Below are 20,361 nucleotides of genomic sequence, written 5' to 3'. Positions count from 1 at the left end.
GTCACTCACCTACGTTCGATCACGGCGGTTTTTTCAATGCGAAAGCATGTCACGAGGCTCGTTTACGTCCGTCGCGATCGGAGCAGCGAGCGGAATCGCGAATATACTTGCCGTCTCGCGGAAGTAAACAAGTATATATATATATATACTCGTGTCAGTTTTTAAATATTTATGGAACGTAGTTTGTGGAACGATTTGTATCTCACAACCTACGTGTGCGTGCGCGTTATATGCGTGAATAGCTTCGTGTTCATCTACTGGCACCCGTACGATGAATAGCAGAAAATTATGCAGGTTCGGATTTTTATAAACATGATCTACAATTTTATAACCCGACGGCAGCGATGCGGGATAAAACCGTCTGATATGTGATACTATAGCAAAAATTGCAATAGTGAAGCTCTTCTGAATTTTATAGAAAATTTCTCTAAGGATATGCGCTGAAGTAACAAACGAATAATGATAATAATCGTCATTGTTAGCATAATACTATAAAAAAAAGAAGTTCTCTGTTGTGATTCTAAAAGCGTTATTGTCAGTATAGCTGTAGGCACGGATATATCTTTTACGACGTGTACTCAAACTGGAGAAAAATAAAATCCGGATACTTTTTAAATAAACCTTGTATAAGCTAAAGATTTTATGCTGTTCTTTATTTTTACTAAAAAAATTAGATTGCTTGAAAATTTAGGATAAACTTCTGAGAACCAACTCGAATCACGTCTTATTTACGTATTCTTCGGTGAAAATATTTTGAATGATCCCAGCAGCTCCACAATAGTGTCAATATAAAGAGAAATATAATAAAAATATTTTGTAATATCACATTAATTAATGCATAAATTTTATTTGCAAATCTGTGTATATTTAGCTATGTAAATATGTAAAAAAAAAAGCAAGAAAATATTCAATTGTTACATATGACTTTATTCGAACATTTCATGCTTTCATCTTTTTCATCGATAAAAATCTATTTAAAGATGTTTATTTTTAACTTATTCACAACATTTTCACCGAAGAATACATAAATAGAATGTGAATGGTTTTTGAAAGTTTATCTAGTAATTGTTTTTAAAACGTATTTATATATATTACAATTTTCGATAATAAATCTTTCTGACGTTTCTTATTTTAAATATTTTTGGATGTAGCATACCATTCCCATATTAGAAACCTGATTTCTAAATGGAATAAATATTTTGATTTATTATAGATACGTAATATTTTGATTATAGAGCGAAAAAGCATTCTAGTGCTTCATATTCATTCAAATAATATAGCCGAATGGAAGATACGAGTTATCTTTGTTATCTTTTCTTCTTATACGACATTTGTGGAAATTTCTTCACATTAGAGCACTTTACCTTACGCTACATAAATGTATTTGGCGCTTATGTATACATACTAATTGCGTTTCTGATTAAAGATTAAAGTGGAAACTTTGCGGTGAGATTTTCTCAATTTCCCCCTTTTCTTCGACGAAGAAGCCACCCTGAAGCAAAATGGCATGCCGGGTCGACGCGTTTGCCCCGACGTTCTTCGTATCTCTCTCCGCCACGCCGGGAGAGCTCTTTTGCTCTCGCGGTATTTGTTATTATTGCTCTCGTTGAAGCGGGTTCGCGCCGCGACACGCATACACGTGCATGTACACGCGCATGCGAGGCGTGCAAGGCGATTAACTTAATAGCGGCCGCGATAGCACGAGTTCGCTATTTAAAGCGGCGGCCCCCGGAACACGATCGCATAAATCGCAAGTTTTCAGCCGATAAAATGCACGCGCCGCCCTGCACGATCCCCTATCCTCTCCCTTCTCACCCACCTCCCAATCCTATAAATTAAACGGAGCTAATGCGCCACGACCGATACGAAATTGGACGGCTTTAATGCAGATCTACGGGCTCTTGCATGATTCCGAGATTAACGCCGATCGTTTCACGATGTTCATTTCAGCGGATCCTCCAAGTCGTTAACGATTAACTCCTCTTCGCACCTCTATTAAGCTGGACCCCCCACCAGCGCAAATCAAGTTCGCACTAGGTCAAAAATTTAGTGCTATTTAGGTGCTAATTAAGTGCCCTAGTCCGAATTTTGGTGCTCGAACCGTTTAGCAGGAAATCGCGTAAAAAATGGGGGGGTCCAGCTTGCCATAAAGCTGGACCCCCCCATATCAGAAAATGGTCCTACAGAGAAGATAAGTACACTATAATTTAGTGCTAATTAAGTGCTAATTAAGTGCTCTAAAAAAACGATAAAATGTTGACAGATTATAACATTTATTTAAATATACCATTATATATTGAACACAGAACCGTCACGGTCGACACTAACACTTAAAAAGATTGCTGCATGAATATATTCGTTACTAAAATGATCGAAAACATATATTTCCCAAATCTGAGTTCATTGCTAACAGTAAAACAATTACAATAATTAACTTAGACCAGCCGTTGGCGCTGAGCACTAAGTTCCGTCATCTGATCGTCTACAAATTAGTTGCTCGCATGATTATAGTATTAAAATAATTCTCAGACATTGTACTTTAAAAGAATATCACGATTCGAATTTAGTGTTAGCAGCTTAGTGTTGAAATTAATTAATTAATCAATACAGCGCGCGTTTCGCGGATAAACTAATTAATTTCAACGCTATACAGCCAGCACTAAATTCAAATCGTGATATTTTCTTAAAGTACAATGTCTCAGGATTATTTTAAGACCATAATCACGCGAGCACCTAATTCTTTGACGATTCTGTAAGGAACTTTAGAGCGCTGCGCGCGCGCTCTATGGATAAATTAATTAATTTCAACGCTATACAGCTAGCACTAAATTCGAATTGTAATATTTTCTTAAAGTACAATGTCTCAGGATTATTTTAAGACCATAATCACGCGAGCACCTAATTCTTTGACGATTCTGTAAGGAACTTTAGAGCGCTGCGCGCGCGCTCTATGGATAAATTAATTAATTTCAACGCTATACAGCTAGCACTAAATTCAAATTGTAATATTTTCTTAAAGTACAATGTCTCAGGATTATTTTAAGACCATAATCACGCGAGCACCTAATTCTTTGACGATTCTGTAAGGAACTTTAGAGCGCTGCGTGCGCGCTCCATGAGTTAATTAATTGATTTCAACCCTTTGCAGCTAGCACTAAAATCGAATTGTAATATTTTCTTAAAGTACAATGTCTCAGGATTATTTTAAGACCATAATCACGCGAGCACCTAATTCTTTGACGATTCTGTAAGGAACTTTAGAGCGCTGCGTGCGCGCTCCATGAGTTAATTAATTGATTTCAACCCTTTGCAGCTAGCACTAAATTCGAATTATAATATTTTCTTAAAGTACAATATCTCAGGATTATTTTAAGACCATAATCACGCGAGCACCTAATTCTTTGACGATTCTGTAAGGAACTTTAGAGCGCTGCGTGCGCGCTCCATGAGTTAATTAATTGATTTCAACCCTTTGCAGCTAGCACTAAATTCGAATTGTAATATTTTCTTAAAGTACAATGTCTTAGGATTATTTTGGGACCAAAAACACGCGAGCACCTAATTCCTTGACGATGCAGTAACGAATTGAAGAGTGCTGCGCGCGCGCTCCGTGAGTTAATTAATTGATTTCAACTGTTTGCAGCTAGCACTAAATTCGAATCGTGGTATTTTCTTAAAGTACAATGTCTCAGGATTATTTTAAGACCATAATCACGCGAGCACCTAATTCTTTGACGATTCTGTAACGAATTATAGAGCGCGGCGCGCGCGCTCCATGGATAAATTAATTAATTTCAACGCTATACAGCTAGCACTAAATTCGAATTGTAATATTTTCTTAAAGTACAATGTCTTAGGATTATTTTGGGACCAAAAACACGCGAGCACTTAATTCTTTGACGATTCTGTAACAAACTTTAGAGCGCGGCGTGCACGCTTTGCGGATAAACTAATTAATTTCTACGCTATGCATCGTCAAAGAATTAGGTGCTCGCGTGATTATGGTCTTGAAAAAATCCTGAGACATTGTACTTTAAGAAAATACCACGATTCGAATTTAGTGCTAGCTGCAAAAGGTTGAAATCAATTAATTAACTCACGGAGCGCGCGCGCAGCACTCTTCAATTCGTTACTGCATCGTCAAGGAATTAGGTGCTCGCGTGTTTTTGGTCCCAAAATAATCCTGAGACATTGTACTTTAAGAAAATATTACAATTCGAATTTAGTGCTAGCTGCAAAGGGTTGAAATCAATTAATTCACTCATGGAGCGCGCGCGCAGCACTCTTCAATTCGTTACTGCATCGTCAAAGAATTAGGTGCTCGCGTGATTATGGTCTTAAAATAATCCTGAGACATTGTACTTTAAGAAAATACCACGATTCGAATTTAGTGCTAGCTGCAAAAGGTTGAAATCAATTAATTAACTCACGGAGCGCGCGCGCAGCACTCTTCAATTCGTTACTGCATCGTCAAGGAATTAGGTGCTCGCGTGTTTTTGGTCCCAAAATAATCCTAAGACATTGTACTTTAAGAAAATATTACAATTCGAATTTAGTGCTAGCTGCAAAGGGTTGAAATCAATTAATTAACTCATGGAGCGCGCACGCAGCGCTCTAAAGTTCCTTACAGAATCGTCAAAGAATTAGGTGCTCGCGTGATTATGGTCTTAAAATAATCCTGAGACATTGTACTTTAAGAAAATATCACGATTTGAATTTAGTGCTGGCTGTATAGCGTTGAAATTAATTAGTTTATCCGCGAAACGCGCGCTGTATTGATTAATTAATTAATTTCAACACTAAGCTGCTAACACTAAATTCGAATCGTGATATTCTTTTAAAGTACAATGTCTGAGAATTATTTTAATACTATAATCATGCGAGCAACTAATTTGTAGACGATCAGATGACGGAACTTAGTGCTCAGCGCCAACGGCTGGTCTAAGTTAATTATTGTAATTGTTTTACTGTTAGCAATGAACTCAGATTTGGGAAATATATGTTTTCGATCATTTTAGTAACGAATATATTCATGCAGCAATCTTTTTAAGTGTTAGTGTCGACCGTGACGGTTCTGTGTTCAATATATAATGGTATATTTAAATAAATGTTATAATCTGTCAACATTTTATCGTTTTTTTAGAGCACTTAATTAGCACTTAATTAGCACTAAATTATAGTGTACTTATCTTCTCTGTAGGACCATTTTCTGATATGGGGGGGTCCAGCTTTATGGCAAGCTGGACCCCCCCATTTTTTACGCGATTTCCTGCTAAACGGTTCGAGCACCAAAATTCGGACTAGGGCACTTAATTAGCACCTAAATAGCACTAAATTTTTGACCTAGTGCGAACTTGATTTGCGCTGGTGGGGGGTCCAGCTTAATAGAGGTCCTCTTCGCGCTCCGATTCTCCCCGAAGAGAACGTGCAACGCGTAAAAAGTGTTTCTTCTCGCAAAAGTACCGATTTTTTTTCTTTTAAATAAAACGCTGTGACGAAACCACGCATGTAAAATTTTAACAATTCGCAACGCTTACGCAAACATTTACTCTCGCGATATAAACGTCTTCGAGACTAAGATGCGTGCCACCCCAAAAATACGCTAGTGATTTATTTACCGTTCTCGAGGAAGGTTAACGAACGAATATCTTAATACCTCACATTCGCACACTTCTCCTTTCTCGCCCCGAGACGCCGCGTGCGTGCGAGTCACGATCGAAGATTCAGAACGATTATCCGGATAGCAAGCAGCGGAAAGGAGGTTAAAGCGTCGCTGAGGAGCATTTCCAAGGTGCAGAACGCGTACGGTCACGTTTTATGGGCTCTTGCTCTCAAAGGATTCGCGATATCGCCCGACCGGGACGGTCGATTTCCATATCAAACGTCCTGAAACGCCGGCGATAATAAAATCGCGCGGAAATAAAACACGGCACTCGAAATTCCGCCCGGTGACGGGGAGATCGTCGAAGCCGCGCGATTAGAACTTATATGGATGATAAATTCTCGGGAAAACTTTGCACGGCGGGCGAGCGATATTTATTACCGTCTTTCAAGATGTTCTCCAGTACGTTGAGCGTTAGCAGTTGAACGATAATAATTGCATAATTCATTTCCTCAAGTTTATCCTGGAGGAAACTAGATTATCCTAATTGAACGCCGGAAGACAAATCTTTCTACGCGGTCCCGCGCAATCGGTTTACATCCGCGCAATATTCCTCATTATATTTCGCCCGCGGTTCCTGCGGGCAGAATCGAGGCGCGTTTCCGCTCGACAATTTTTATTCCGGACGTGTCACGCGTTGCAAATTGCCGGAATAGTCGGAGGGATTAATCCGCGTCGTTTTACAGCGCCGCATTGTAATCGCGTGTCGTTTCTCCTAATTAAACCGGAGACGCCGACCGGGGCACCGCGAGATCCGTCGATCGTTAAGCGAGATCGCCATCACGTTCTTTCGTTCGTTCCGGATCTCCCCGTCTCTCTCTCTCTCTCTCTCTCTCTCTCTCTCTCTCTCTCTCTCTCTCTCTCTCTCTCTATTTCGTTGGAGTCCGACCGCTATCTCTCGAAACGCCGTGTATCTTTACGAGGGTAGTATCGCGGGCGTAAAAGCGGAACGCCCCGAAACGAGACGAGAGATCCCGGGCAGCTGCGCGTCGAGAAAACTCAACCTGGCGAGCGGGTGAGATCCACGAGCTTCGATAATATGAAAATAGCGTAAATTTTTACGAGCGCGACGAAATACGAAACTGCACCATCGCTTCCTGTCGTCTTTCTCTCTCTCTCTCTCTCGGACGTGTCGGGCGGCGAAGCCGGGATGTCGATAGCTGCGGGGAAATACGAGGTGTCACTTGGAAATTTCGATTGCCAGCGTGAAACGCGATACGCGAAACGTGGGGGAGACGCGGGAGCTCTCTCGGACGGAACGCACGCGCGACACGAGAGTTCAAGAAATCTCAAGAAAGAAGCAACAAATCTGTTTCCCGTTTATCGTCGCTTTGACGCTGCGCGATATGACAGGCATGATCGCCGAGTCGATAGAATTATTTACCTAGCGACAATTTTCGAGTAGAATCTATATCCATCGGATATTTAACGCACGATCAAACACGTGTGTGCATTGGCGTACAAGAATAAAATAATGCCGGCAATAACGTTGAGCGGCAGTAGACATCGTTGACAATTCTGTCGATGATCGATCTTGTCGGCGCGACGAAAGTCGCGTTGGCATATAATTACAACACGATAAAGAGAGCGCTCCGAAAGCGCTTTCGCCTTGAAACGCGCGTCCAGACCGCGATCGCGCGCGTTCGCACCCCGGCTATATTTAACGCGTCCCATTCCGCATACGAACGGATACCTATTTTATCGTTTATCTGCGGAAATCGAGACGCGAATACGGGTACGACGATCGCTAGAAACGGCGAGACGAGAGTGCTCGAGGCTCGAGGCGCGAGAGCTGCTCGCGGACGCGCGCGCGTGTGATCGGGAGAACGCGTGCACCGCACGCACGCCCGTGTGTGCCGCACGCAATGCGGGAAGGTAAAAGGCGTAGGTGGATGGATCGATAGAGCAGGTGGCAGCACGTCGGTGCTCTCCCTGGTTCGCTTCCGGCGCGGCGAAGTGTCATTGGACTCTCCGCCGATCGAACGATTGGCCTCGGCACGAGATTACGAGAAATAATATCAAGGCTAATTCACCCGAAGAAAGTGGGTGCCAGGAGTAAACGCAATTATCAACGATCGCGCCTCATTGAGACGCGCGGCGCGGTGTCCCAGATGGTTTTCGTGACTCTCGGCCTCCCGACGAAAGTTCGCGAAAAGTCAAATAGCGAAAAAGCGATCTCGACAAGTTTAAATTGATTGAACATTGTCGAAAGATACTTTGAGGTTTTCCGCGTAAATTATCCGGGAAAAGTTTCGATCGGAGATATACTGGGAGGTATCGCGAGAAATAAATATCGATGAGGAGCTTTCAAAGCTCCTCTTATCCCAAAAGCGCTTATTTTTTAATGTAAAATGTTAATTTTGTATACAATAACGTAACTTCGCAGTCACGGATTCGCTTAAATTTTAATACAGTATATATTAAAATGTTCAAGAAGATCGTGGACACGAGCACGCGGTGAGACCGGAGCGCGTAAAGAATTTAATACTTACTTTGCGAATGTCTTCTAAATTGTGAATTTCCGGCGACAGGCCGCCGTGTACGCAAAGGAACTGTTGGTTCATGAGGGCGGCGAGCGGCAAACAGTCGAAGGCATCCATGCACGCGTCGTACACCCTCTCGGAGTATTTTATTTTACCTGAAAGCAGAAAGAGGAAAAAGATCCAAGGTTAAAATAACGGATTAGCACTTCGTTCTGCGTTACGAAGGGATTTCGGTTCCTATCAGTGTTACGACGACCGTATATATACGATTGTGTCGAGAAGGCTGCTTTCGGCCACCTTTATGCGGGCGCGCTTTCACGAGACGGGAACACGGAGATCGGGAGCCGACACGTCTAATCCGCCGTTGGACGAAAAGACCGAGATGGAGAGGGGAATAAAGACGACGCGAGAGAGTCATGAGGGAAGACCCTGAGACAAGCGAAATGAAACGCGCATAGTCGGCCATGGACCGTTCCGTGAACGAGCCGTAAAAAGGACGGCTCTATTTTACGTCGCGCTGCCGCAGTCCTCGCAGAATAATGGATACTCTCCAGGAGTTACGAAGAACTCGCGCCGCCTGGTCGTCCACGCCTGTTCTGTGTTCCTCGAAATTTCACAGCGCATCTCTCTCCTCGCCGTGGTCCCCACCGAGTGCAACCGACAGCCTGCTGCCCGGCTCTCGCGCGAGCGATAAACCACTCTGCCCGCAAATAAGCCGGGGCGGTTGGGTAATTGTTTGTCTCATTTCTAGGGGTAAAACGGACCGATCCTACGGTACGGGTAAACCCCGTGTTTTCTCTTTCTTCCTCTTTTTTGTTTCGATTCCAAGTTCTGATTACTTATATAACTAACTCGTATGACGCTGCTTCACATGAAAATTGTAAAACTTTAACTCTCAGAAGGATTTCGTGAGAAGCTTCTCTCGAGCCGTCGCTCTCTGTTTCTGACACGTTTCTCGTTAAGCGTAACCTCGGAAATTGACGTGAAACAACTTGTATTTACTACGTAGACGGAAGGATCGTCGTATCGCCGTGTTCGAGGTGACGCACAAAAAGGATTTCCTACCAATAAAGCGGAGTAATCTCGGCAGGATAGAGATTTGTCGGCGCTGGAAGCTAAACGGATCGTCGCCCGAGGTTGCCGCTCGAGGACCTTCACGGAGATCTCGCAAATGAATGACCGCGGCTGGCGGACGTGGGTGCCTCTTTGGGGGTTGCGGATTGAAGTATTGCGAGGCAGAGGTCGTCCGTAATATCGCGCCAAGGACGCGCTCGGGGGGCGAAGCTCTCACGTCTCGAGATTATTAAACGAGACAGAGAGATAAAGAAAGACGTACCATTGAGATGTCTAGAAAAAAAAACTCGTCGAGTACAGTATCATAATTAAGTCGACAAGACAGATAATAAGAGAAGCAAAATTAGTTACAAATAATATAAAAATTCGATTAATTGAGGACGATTAAAAGGAGTCCCAAATAAATAATTTAAGCAGAGATTGTCGAACAGAACTCTCGCTGCATGCCTACCTATAACTAGAAGATATATAAATAGAAAATATATATTGTAACCCATTCGTATGCAACGACAACTGATTTCCGCAGGGAGCATTTTGTTTTATACCCGTGACCATTAATGCGGAACACACCCCGCGCGCCGCGAAAAAAATGACGATTTTGGCGAAATCGCCGGCGAATTAAATGCGCATCCGCTCTCGTCGTCCACCGCGTTCGTGGACGAACGATCGTTTTTGGCAACGAGGTCCATTTCGAAATGACACGCCGCGACGATCTTGGCGCGCGGCCACCGCGTCCCGGCTTTCTTGCATGCGAAAAGCGCGCGAGCGACAAGATCGCTCGGAATAATGCGTTTCTCGAGCTCGAGCTCCGGCATGCGACCTTCAGGAAGCGCGATCGTTAGTTTCCAGCGTCGCGTATTGCGAAAGGGAGTCAGAGGAAGCGCGGATGCAATAGACAATCGCATAATAACGCGCTCCAAAACAAAGAGGCACGAAATAAGAACCGTATTCATATATAGATATTACAATTAAATATAAAGAATATATAATAAAATAAAATATTTCATTATTAGAAATATAATTCTAAATAATTTTGCAAAGGCAGAAGCTTTTTGAAATTCGTGCAGCTTTATTTATTCTAAGATTTCCATACGGGATCGGGGAGCCGCATCACCCGTATATTACGCTTAGACACGGTGTGGTAAAAATGATATGTATTTGGAAGATATACGAGATATATACGGCGGCAAGGAGCAACCGCGCATTTATCTTGATAGAACTGGGGGTATCGAACTTCTCTATACGTCACGGTTAAGCGCGCTACATTTTTCTCGCGTCATTGTTACCCGAATTGGCAGAAAAATGTGTGCGCGCGGCGAACGTTGGAAAAACGTCGGGGGGAAAAATGTGGGGTAGGGTCGCACGAGCGCGATATATTATCGCGACCTGCTGCATTTTTACAATATTATATACCCGCGTTTTAGATAAGGTGCGATAGGGACGGAGCTTCCCCGCGTTATTGTAATCCACAATAATGCGCTACGATCGCTATACGATTAGTTACGAAAAAAATAAATGTGCACGATACTCCGAGAGTTATCGGGTCTCGGAGGTTAAATTTCTGTGTGCTGCCTTCGTTTTAAAGAGGGAGGGGAAAAAAAAGAAGAATCGCTATGTACTCCCGTTTTTGCGCGAGCGTGCTATCGCGACTTCGCATCGCGAGGAAAAGCTCGGAGCTGCTATAGAGATAATCGCAATTTTCTCGATCGGCCGGCACGTGAATGCCGGTGTAATAGCGGCGGGTAACTAGGCCGGCGTAAATAGGCGGCTGCGAGAAAAGAAGAAAATGCAGAGAAACGCGCGGATATACGCGAGCGGGAGGGCACACCCTCCCGCGCCAACCCCCGCGGAGCTCCGAACGCCCCGCCAATAAATGCACGGCGAAAGCTCCGTTAAAACGATGATTAAAGCGCCGGCTGGCAACGTGTGCACGCGCAGCACAGGGATTTTCGCGGTTATCGCGGTTATTAAACGCGCGTGGAATCGGGGTCGCGGTGCGTGCGCGAGCGAGCGAATTTTTTGTCGGGCGAAACCTCCCCCCTCCACCGCGCGGGTGGCTCGCATTCGCATTTCGCTTAATATCGCGAGCGGAAATGATGTTACCGCCGGTTCTGATGTAGGAGGAAATTAGACCTGTTCTTCAAAACGAGGCCCCGGGCATGAGAGTGCACGAAAATGCATCGTCCCCTCTTGACGTTCACGAGTTCAGCTTTTTACGTTTTGCAATAATAAGAGAGCCGCGAGCGTGGAATATATAAAGGCAACATCAGCAGGGAAGCGAGAGCGGAGCGGCGAGATACAATGGGGCAACGTAAACCGTTTAATAACACATAAAACGTTCTTAGAGCCGGTTAAGAACGCTATACGAGTTTATGTCCGACGCTCGTAATCAAACTATCATTAGGACGACGGGCGAATTTATACTTGGAAGATATTAATACGTCGCCGGTAAAATGTGATATATTTTCTCGGTCTCTAAAAATAAATTGACTCGATATCCTTTCTGGTGTGATAAATTACCGATACATTAATTAGTCAGCACTATACTGGCCGAATCGGTGAGACGTATGTAAGTCTCGAAAAATACTGCTCCTTCGGGCCTGTCGTCGCAAAGACGTCAGCGGTGCATCTCCTCGCGACGCATAGCTCGGGAACTCGCGCGCAGCGGAGAAGCCGGCGGCGTCTCGCGGAAAAGTGTATCGATCGCGGAAAATTGTCCGATACTAGGTCAACCTGCGAGTATTTGCGAGGCGCCCTCGCTCTCTCCGTCTCTCGGTTTCCTCGGTCGCGTCGTTGTAACATTTACGATGCGAGCGACGGGACGGAAACGCGGTCGTAAGTCGTAATACACCACGCGATATCCTCGCGTGATGATGATGCGGGCGGACGTCGGGGCCCGTCCGCGATTATGCGGAAAGAGCGAATTAAACGCGCCGGCGAATCGTGCGCGGAGATGCGTCTCGATCGCTCGATTTTTTTCGTACGTCGCGATCACACTTGTCGGCGTATATGTAAACGGGAGGATGTGAGACGAGAGCAGCTGCGTCCGACGTTAAACACGCCGCAAATCTGGATTTTCTGGTGTCCGCGTGTATACATTGCACCAGAGTGGGCAGAGAGCCCACACGTAACGCGACGTAAACTCCCGCGATTAATGTAATCCCGGAAGCTCGCCGGTTGCGAGCAAACTTGAACTTAAGCGAGACAATAAGAGAGGAGAGAATCGTGGGGGTGTTGCGGAGCGTATCCCTGCCCGTTCGGGCAAATATAACGCGCGCTTGCGACGTCCGGCGGTTTACGATCTCTTAACATATCCGACGTGGGGTACAACGTGAACGAAAGACCGAGGGGACACGCGCGGGTCACAAGGTCGATATTGCACACGCAACACGAGTTACCGTTACGATCGAGTCTCGTTACTGCAGCTTTTTTCTATAACGTTAGTATCATTATTACGTAGCATAAACGTGACGTATTTGATTAGTTCCAGAGAATTTTCATAACACAATTTTCCAATTTTATTTATTTGAAGAACGGGGTAATCCTTTAGTGTGTAGAGCAAAAAAATAGGTATATAGGGGATGCAAAATGTAGAATAATTAATTATTTGTAGCAAAATATAGAGCTATAAAAACATGTAAAGAATAACAACATAAATTAGCTTCATTGAGAATTCTGTTAATTAGATCAGATGTATTCCCAATATTTACACAATATTCTACACAACAATATTTTCCTCTATATACATCTAAATTTAGGGTCTAATATTTATGGATGAGGATAGTTTATTTTACTGTATTAATATGCAATGCGATATATTAACATTTACGAGACAATCTATGAATTATTCACATTACGTTTACTCGTTGTAAATATGTTTGGCTTCGAAACGTGCACACGTTGTCGCGTCTTATAATTTTTATTCGGCTGTCGGGTTTTTTCTCATGAAAGCTATATTGTTCAAAGCCTAGTTACGACGCACGCATATGTCGGGCGCCAAAGTAGATGTAGATGAGTCGCATAAATTTCGCTGCAGCGCTTAGCTTAATTCATCTTACGAGGCAACACCCTGCCGTAACTAACATGGCGGAGAACTTAATCCAAGTCGCGAATTATTAAACAGGAAATAATATCTTATTACGACGCGAAGCAAAAGCGGGCCACGGCTAAAAAGCACGCGGCAACGTAAAAGATTCAATGACACGAGAAATAAATATTTCTAAATTGGAGAGAGAAAAACCGGATGGTCTTTTTTGCTTGCAAATTTTTTAAGGAACAAGAAAAAAGACTCGCGGTTTTCATTAGGTTGTAAAACTGCTCATTTACGGGATATTTTTAGAAATTGTAATTACGAATATGAGGAGAGTTTAACTGCCCGAAAGGGAGATTACTTACACTCCTGCTTAAATGTGAAGTATTCCGTGAGATGACGGCACTCGTGGTTACCTCTGAGGAGAAAAAGTGTTGTGGGATGGCACAGTTTCAGCGCCCACAGGTACAATACGCACTGAAACAGAAACAAACAGAGTAGGCGTTAGCCAGGTCATCATACATATATCATACATAATATGATCGACGTAATATATCTCGAAATAAATATTTTTTTTAAGTATATACGCCTTGAACAAAGCGTTGTTAATGTCTAATGTCAGAATTGTCTTTCATAATCATACAAAGATTAAATCGTAAAATAAATTTATTGATAAACAGTCTATTAATAAGCTGAACCACATCAATAAATTTTCGATAAACGATCAGTAATGTCCAACAAGCCTATGGTATAACGTTCGCTCAAGCGACGAAGAATGCTTTACAAGGAGAAATGGGACAGCTGTCAAAGTCATAAACATTCAAACTAACTTGCGACTGTGCTCCGCATATCGCGATCCTCCAATTAAATCGAAACAATTCGTTAGTCTCCATCGAGCGGCTTCGATCGCTCGAAGATCCCCCCCGGTCTGATCGGCATTCCTCCGGCTTTAATTGCAGAACTTCCGTGTCGACGTGAATTTCGAGCGACCCGCTGCCGGCAGATTGCATCGCGGAATGCATTCGGACCTCGCGAGATTCTCTCCGTAATTTAACGCGCTATTAATCGGTGCATCGGTCGAAGAGAGACGAACCAAAGTCGCAACTTCTTCCCCCCCCCCCCTCTCTCTCTCTCTCAATGACAACGATGCCATTAATAATCCCGAACGTGAAGCGCGCTTAAAGGTAGAATATCTTGGCAACGAAAATCTTACCAACGGTTCTCTCATCTCGCAAAAATGAATCGGGTGGCGAAAGCCGTGACTTGCATTTGGCTTGCATTTCGTGTACGCGATAAAAACGTGTACCGCGCAGTTAGCACGAGGCTGCACGCGTATTGTACACAAGATGAAAATTATTTAGCGAACGCGATAATTGCTCGCCGAAAGGTCGTTATTGTTTTCAGGAGAAAATAATAACAACACAAAAATAATAAATCGTACGAAACTACAAACACTGCGGGAAAAATATAAGATGTTATTAACTACGTGTTATAAAATAACAAAAGTATAAAAGATATAAGATATATATATATATATATATATATATATATATATATATATGTAGATATGTCAATTACAGGTTTGCCTGTCGATTATGATCGCGGAATTAAAGTTCGAATTTCAAGCTTCCCTTTGCCGGAGCGATTGCGATCGCCGGAATTCGGCTGTTATCGAAGCGAGGTGCGTTACGCGCGAATGCATCACTAATTAATATTATTCATTGTAATACACGGACCACTGACCCGCATTAAATTGGCAATGGCCGGTTGCTAACGAACAGACCGGATTTCGCACGAATTTTGTGTCCGCGCTAATTAGCTCGCTCGCTCGAATGTGGCGGGCGTAATGACAACTCCATTAGCTTCAACACGGTTTCGGGTGGGAAACGTGGAAAGGTGGAAAGGGGCAGGGCGCGATCCCGTCGCGACCCTTTTATGCGGCTAACATTTGTCCCCGTATTCGTTGTACGCGGCTGTTTAATAATCACGAGTGACGCGGCAGGTTTTAAACAATGCGGATTAAAGCTTTTCACACTCACTTATAATCTCGTTACGAGATTATAACTCTTTTGTTCTTTTTTAAACTCAAACTCGAGCAGTTCATTCGTCCAAATTAATATCTTCTTCAAGGCGGAGGATCCTTTCATGTTTATACTCCAACGATGTCCCTCCCCCCCCCGCTGAGAGATACTCTTAAAACTCTTCAATTAAAATACCAGTCGAGATGCCGATTGAAACTTCTTTTTTCAACTCAACAAAGATGTGTACTACTTAGAAACACGCTGCTTTATCTTCGTAAACATTTCTCAATGTTTTCATAATTTCTTGGCCATTCTTTCAAGGATCTTCTCAATAAGAATTTTGATATCAATTCCTTGCCCCTTCAATATCACTTGAGATCCTCGACGCAATAAAGGGACGCCTGCTTTGTTAAATGAACGATTATTGAATGTCTATATATCGAATTTATACGCTATCAAAACAAGATGTACGGAATGTAATAAAAAACTGAAATTAAATACAAGGAGTATATCTACAAATTTTTAATCGAATTCAATAATTCACTCATTTTTGTATGCAATATTCTAAGTTGCACAATTATGCCTTCTTACAAACGCGAGAAATTACTCGAGAAAATTTGAAGGAAACCTCTTTGTAGCGAGAATGCATGTGATTTTCGAGAGTACACAGAATAAGATTTTCAAACGAACAATCATGGAGGATGGAACTTGCTCTCGTGAGCGTGTCTGCGTCTTCTCTTTAAGCTCGGATTCTACCTTTGTATCCATCTCCCGACATCTCCTGGAATGATCAGAAGCGAAAGATTTTCGTCGAACGTCAGAGAAAAGACTTCGGATTTGCCCGTTGGAGGAGGCATCGGGATCGGACGCAGAATATCGATCTCACGGAGATTTAACGTATCGCTATCACGTGCGTGTCATGTACAAACACACACACACACACAGAGGAATATACATGTACATACACAGGTACCACGGTATTCGCATCACGCAGCTGCGTACCTGTGCATCGCTGACATATCCTCTTAAAACGCGGAACGAATCCTTTCTTTGCGAGCGCGCGAGCCATCGAACGGAGCATCCTTGAAGGATTGAGCATCCTCCGAGCGCGAGCAGCCGCGCGACAAAAACCTCTTTCATACCGGAGCGCACGCGGCTCCGACCGATTTATAATACCATTTACCAGCGGACGCGAAGGCGGTCCATTTTCTCCGCGAGATATTCCCCGCTCTCGAATATCGTGCCGTAAAATAAGGAGAGAGAGAGAAAGAGAAAAAGAAAGAAAAAGAGAAAGAGAAAGAGAGAGAGAGAGAGAGAATGAGAGGGAGTGCTATGCTCCATCTCTCGTGTCTCCCGTAGATAGATCGGCCTCCACGTAGTGCACAGTAATAAATACAATCGAATCCGCAACTGCTCGTGCGCCACAGCAAAATTATCCTCCGAGAAAAGGAGCATCGCTGACATTGCCGAGAAATCTCGCGTTAGTTCCGCGAACGAAGAAAATAACTAGTACAGTCTTCAACAATAAGACAAACAATATTTTGTTTTCGTTTCTTTTGTCGGGTATGAAGTTAATGAAGAAAGGAGGGAAAATACAATGTAAAGCAGTAATTAATAACGTTATTAATATTTATAAAAATAAGGCTTTCGAGTAGCGATTTTTAAACGAAAAGAACGTTCCTGCGATTGTTATTACTGCCTCTATAGGTATTACTTACTGTAATATTATTTTATGTTTTGCGAATGTTTGTTTGCGAATATATCAGTCGATTTTAAAAGATTCCATTATGTTCGGTCCATCAGTTTGATCGGAAACAGTAATTCGCGTACAGCTTTGAACCGCCGACATTCGTTCGCGTGCGTCATAAATCTGACGGTATCCGTGCGCGCTTCACAACGACAACATGCTGCGCCTCGCATTATTCAGGGAATCCACGAATCCATCTTGATCTGAATAACGGCAGCCGCGGAATATATCAAGAGATTTTCTTAAAAGGAGCCATCTTGCCCGCGCGTTGCCTTGTGAAATGTACTTCGCGGAGAATATATTTAAATCTTGGGTTACACGCAGCGCACCACGTGTATAATACCATGTACAATATTGGATTGTCCCCTATTTCTTCCGTAAAATTTTTGCACCTAGTAGAGATTGTTGTGGTAAAATAATGGTGCGCTTTTGGTACAAGTTGGAAATTATATTTCGTAAATGTGTTGGCTATTTTTTTTTAAATAAATCAATAAATGAGATTACAAATAAAAGATTACACAACACAACACAAAATATTTTTTAATTATCAAGAATAGACTTTTTCGCACTCTATATCCTGCTTTTATTAGCCCTTATTTTCTGTAATCTATCGTTCATTGTCAGAACTTTTCTGATTGTTTTATTAAAAATAAAAATTATTAGAACTGTGTCTTATTTTGAGTAAATTAAAATGAAAGACGAATAAATTCCCAAGAAACAATATAAGCTGTCTTTAAAATATACAAGAGCTATATGATCTCACACACACAATGTTGAATACTTGTCGTACCATTGATGACTTCCTCCAAAAATAGAAATTGTATCCTGTTCGAGATATCTACGCGTCGTCGCAGCGAAATTGCATTCTTGTGTATCGCGCGGTTTAGAGCGCGATCGCACTAAAACTTTATAGTTTCTCCCCGGCTTTTCGGAAATTCGCGAAAGGAAATTGTTCGTTACTTCCACAGCGTAAAAATTCCCCGGGTTGCGAGAGAGCGTCGCGAGAGGAGCGCCACTCAAGATGCCGCTCTCGCTATACACTTCGAAGTCTCCTCTCGCGCATTTTCTTGTTCCGAGTGGCGCGACGAAATATTGCATTATGCTCGACATGAAGCGTACTCGCCCGTGACGAAATTTTATTTCGCAAAATAAACTACTCGTATCGGATCAAAATTGATTATTCGCGCATGCTTCGAAATTACATTCAGGAGAATACTTCCGAGCGCAATACTTCCGGGTAACAAATGCATTGTACGTGCATTTGTATACGAGTCTCCCTCTCTTGACTATTGCGTTCTCTATACTCAAAATAAAGACTCTCTATTTCGAAAAAATCTAAGGAGTATTTGTTCCAACGGACCTATCTAGTCGCTAAATTTAAATAAAAAGGTCTCTAACAAAAAATCGAACTTTAAAAATGAGATTCAAGTAAAGTAAGCAAAATATTGATTCCTTAAGCAATATCGTCTGTTGACATGCGTCAAAAATTATAATTTTCTAACCCTTAAAAATAATTATTAAGAATATAGATGAGTTGTTACACGAGGTTTACAGCGATTAATACATCCGACACAATATACACTCGCAATTGACCGTTTCGCCTTTGAAAATCGGAGATTTTCCGAAAATTTTGTGAAATGTTAATTCGCGATTTTTTAATCTACCTGCGAATGTGTGCGGGATATTTGCAACAATCGAGTAGCATCAAAGCCTTTGAGTATTAACGATTTTGCACTTCCTCTTAAGCTGGATAAGCGGGTGAGCGAGCCGGCGATTTAATAATTAATTAATTAATTAGGACATACGCTAATTACAGAATCCGATGATTGAGTGCTCTCGCATAATTCCCGAGATAAAACTTTCTCCCCGAGCGATCAGAGTAAATGTTCACTTAATGTTTTATGCTATTTGTATGTTTCAGTTACGCTGACATATGTAAATGCAATTAACTTTTAATTGTTCTACACTCTTAATTAGTGATGCAATATCTGCCCTAGTAATCACGATTTTCTACAACATGCTTCTTTTCACGTACTCACCTCGATACTGAAATAACCCCTGTCAACATAGTCGCCGAGGAAGAGATACTTGGTCGAGGAGGGTGGACCGCCCACCTCGAATAATTTCATCAGGTCGTAGAACTGTCCGTGAATGTCGCCGCATACTGAAACCAAAAGTAGATCCAAATTAGAGATGTATTAGAGAAAGGGGATCCCCTTATATATATATATATATATATAATTAGCAGAAAGTTTTCTCGGCCGCGAATTACGTAACGTCGCACGCGATATCTCTTTTCGAGCGCAAGTCGAATTATGCGAGATAAAAGCATGATTCAAAAAACGAGACGTAATTACGCCAGCGAGCGATTAATATAGTGCGATTAAAGCGCATCTTGCGTCGAATATATATATAGAGCGACTGAGACATTAGCGACCCTTGAGAGTCGGTAAACTTGTTTGCGAACGTTTCAAAGTGAAATTACGCTCCCGTGTCGCGAAGGATATGTACGGGACGAAGCGGCAAACGTTGAGAAACTTCAAGTTCTCGAAACCGAGAACTATTAAGTAGCGACCAGAACCCGGAGTGACGTCGGAGTTACTTTGACGCGGTATTGCCCGTCGTTCGTTTCCAATAATGTTTCACATTGTCTAAAAAAAATTATTAAAAAAAAAATAAAAATTAATATACGTACATTTATCACTGAGACAATTCGCTAACACAATCGTGCTTGTAAGATCATGAAGCGGTGATAAAAAGATACTCGAAATAGAGCAATGCCAAACTATATTCACTTTTCTTTCTATCCTTTCATCTTATTCGCCAAAATGCTTTTTGTCCAAAACCCACAACGTTATTTTGAAGTGTTTGTACAATTTTCAAAACTTGAAACTCTCTAGCAGACAACGGACAGTACAAGAAATCAAGACGAGCGATGAAAGAATTTTTTAGATGCGTAAAAAATGTAATGGAAAGAAAGTATGAAACGTTGGAGAGCGATACATTGTTATACACACGATGATAAATAAAGACCAATAAACACTTGCGACTTGGAAATTTAGTTTTCCAGCCATCCAGCGGAAAACTATTGGAGGACTGAATACTGGTGTGCGCCGGCATAACATCATAGCTTATGACTATCAACTATATTTTTATTATTCACCGCTTGCACTACGTTACTTGCAGTACGGCGCTGCTTTCGCAACATTTTCCGATACCGTTCGTTGCAAAGGTGCACACCAATAAAAATTTTCTCGAACTATGCGCCGCGCCAGCGTATGGCCGTCCGTTGTGATAATCAAATAAAAAAAAGCGATCTATATTTCAGCTTTACACTTTGGCTC

The 20,361-nt window shown here is 42.4% G+C and overlaps 1 protein-coding gene across 7 annotated transcripts in view; it reads right to left on the bottom strand.

The window, feature by feature from the left end:
- LOC143901162 (serine/threonine-protein phosphatase 2B catalytic subunit 2) overlaps window positions 1-20,361 on the bottom strand; it is an 86,999-nt gene that overhangs the window by 40,490 nt on the left and 26,148 nt on the right. For all 7 annotated transcript variants that reach the window (XM_077413203.1, XM_077413204.1, XM_077413205.1 and 4 more), the window contains exons 3-5: window positions 19,057-19,181; window positions 13,615-13,726; window positions 8,155-8,300 (exon numbers count right to left, since the gene is read on the bottom strand). In XM_077413203.1, the coding sequence (XP_077269329.1) occupies window positions 8,155-8,300; window positions 13,615-13,726; window positions 19,057-19,181 (383 nt within the window). The remainder of the gene's footprint in view (window positions 1-8,154; window positions 8,301-13,614; window positions 13,727-19,056; window positions 19,182-20,361) is intronic.

The sequence above is a fragment of the Temnothorax americanus genome, unplaced genomic scaffold (genome assembly GCF_048541705.1).
Source record: "Temnothorax americanus isolate GAGA-0224 unplaced genomic scaffold, ASM4854170v1 Scaffold32, whole genome shotgun sequence".
In the NCBI taxonomy this organism is placed as follows: domain Eukaryota; kingdom Metazoa; phylum Arthropoda; class Insecta; order Hymenoptera; family Formicidae; genus Temnothorax; species Temnothorax americanus.
This window is presented reverse-complemented; position numbering and strand designations above follow the sequence as displayed.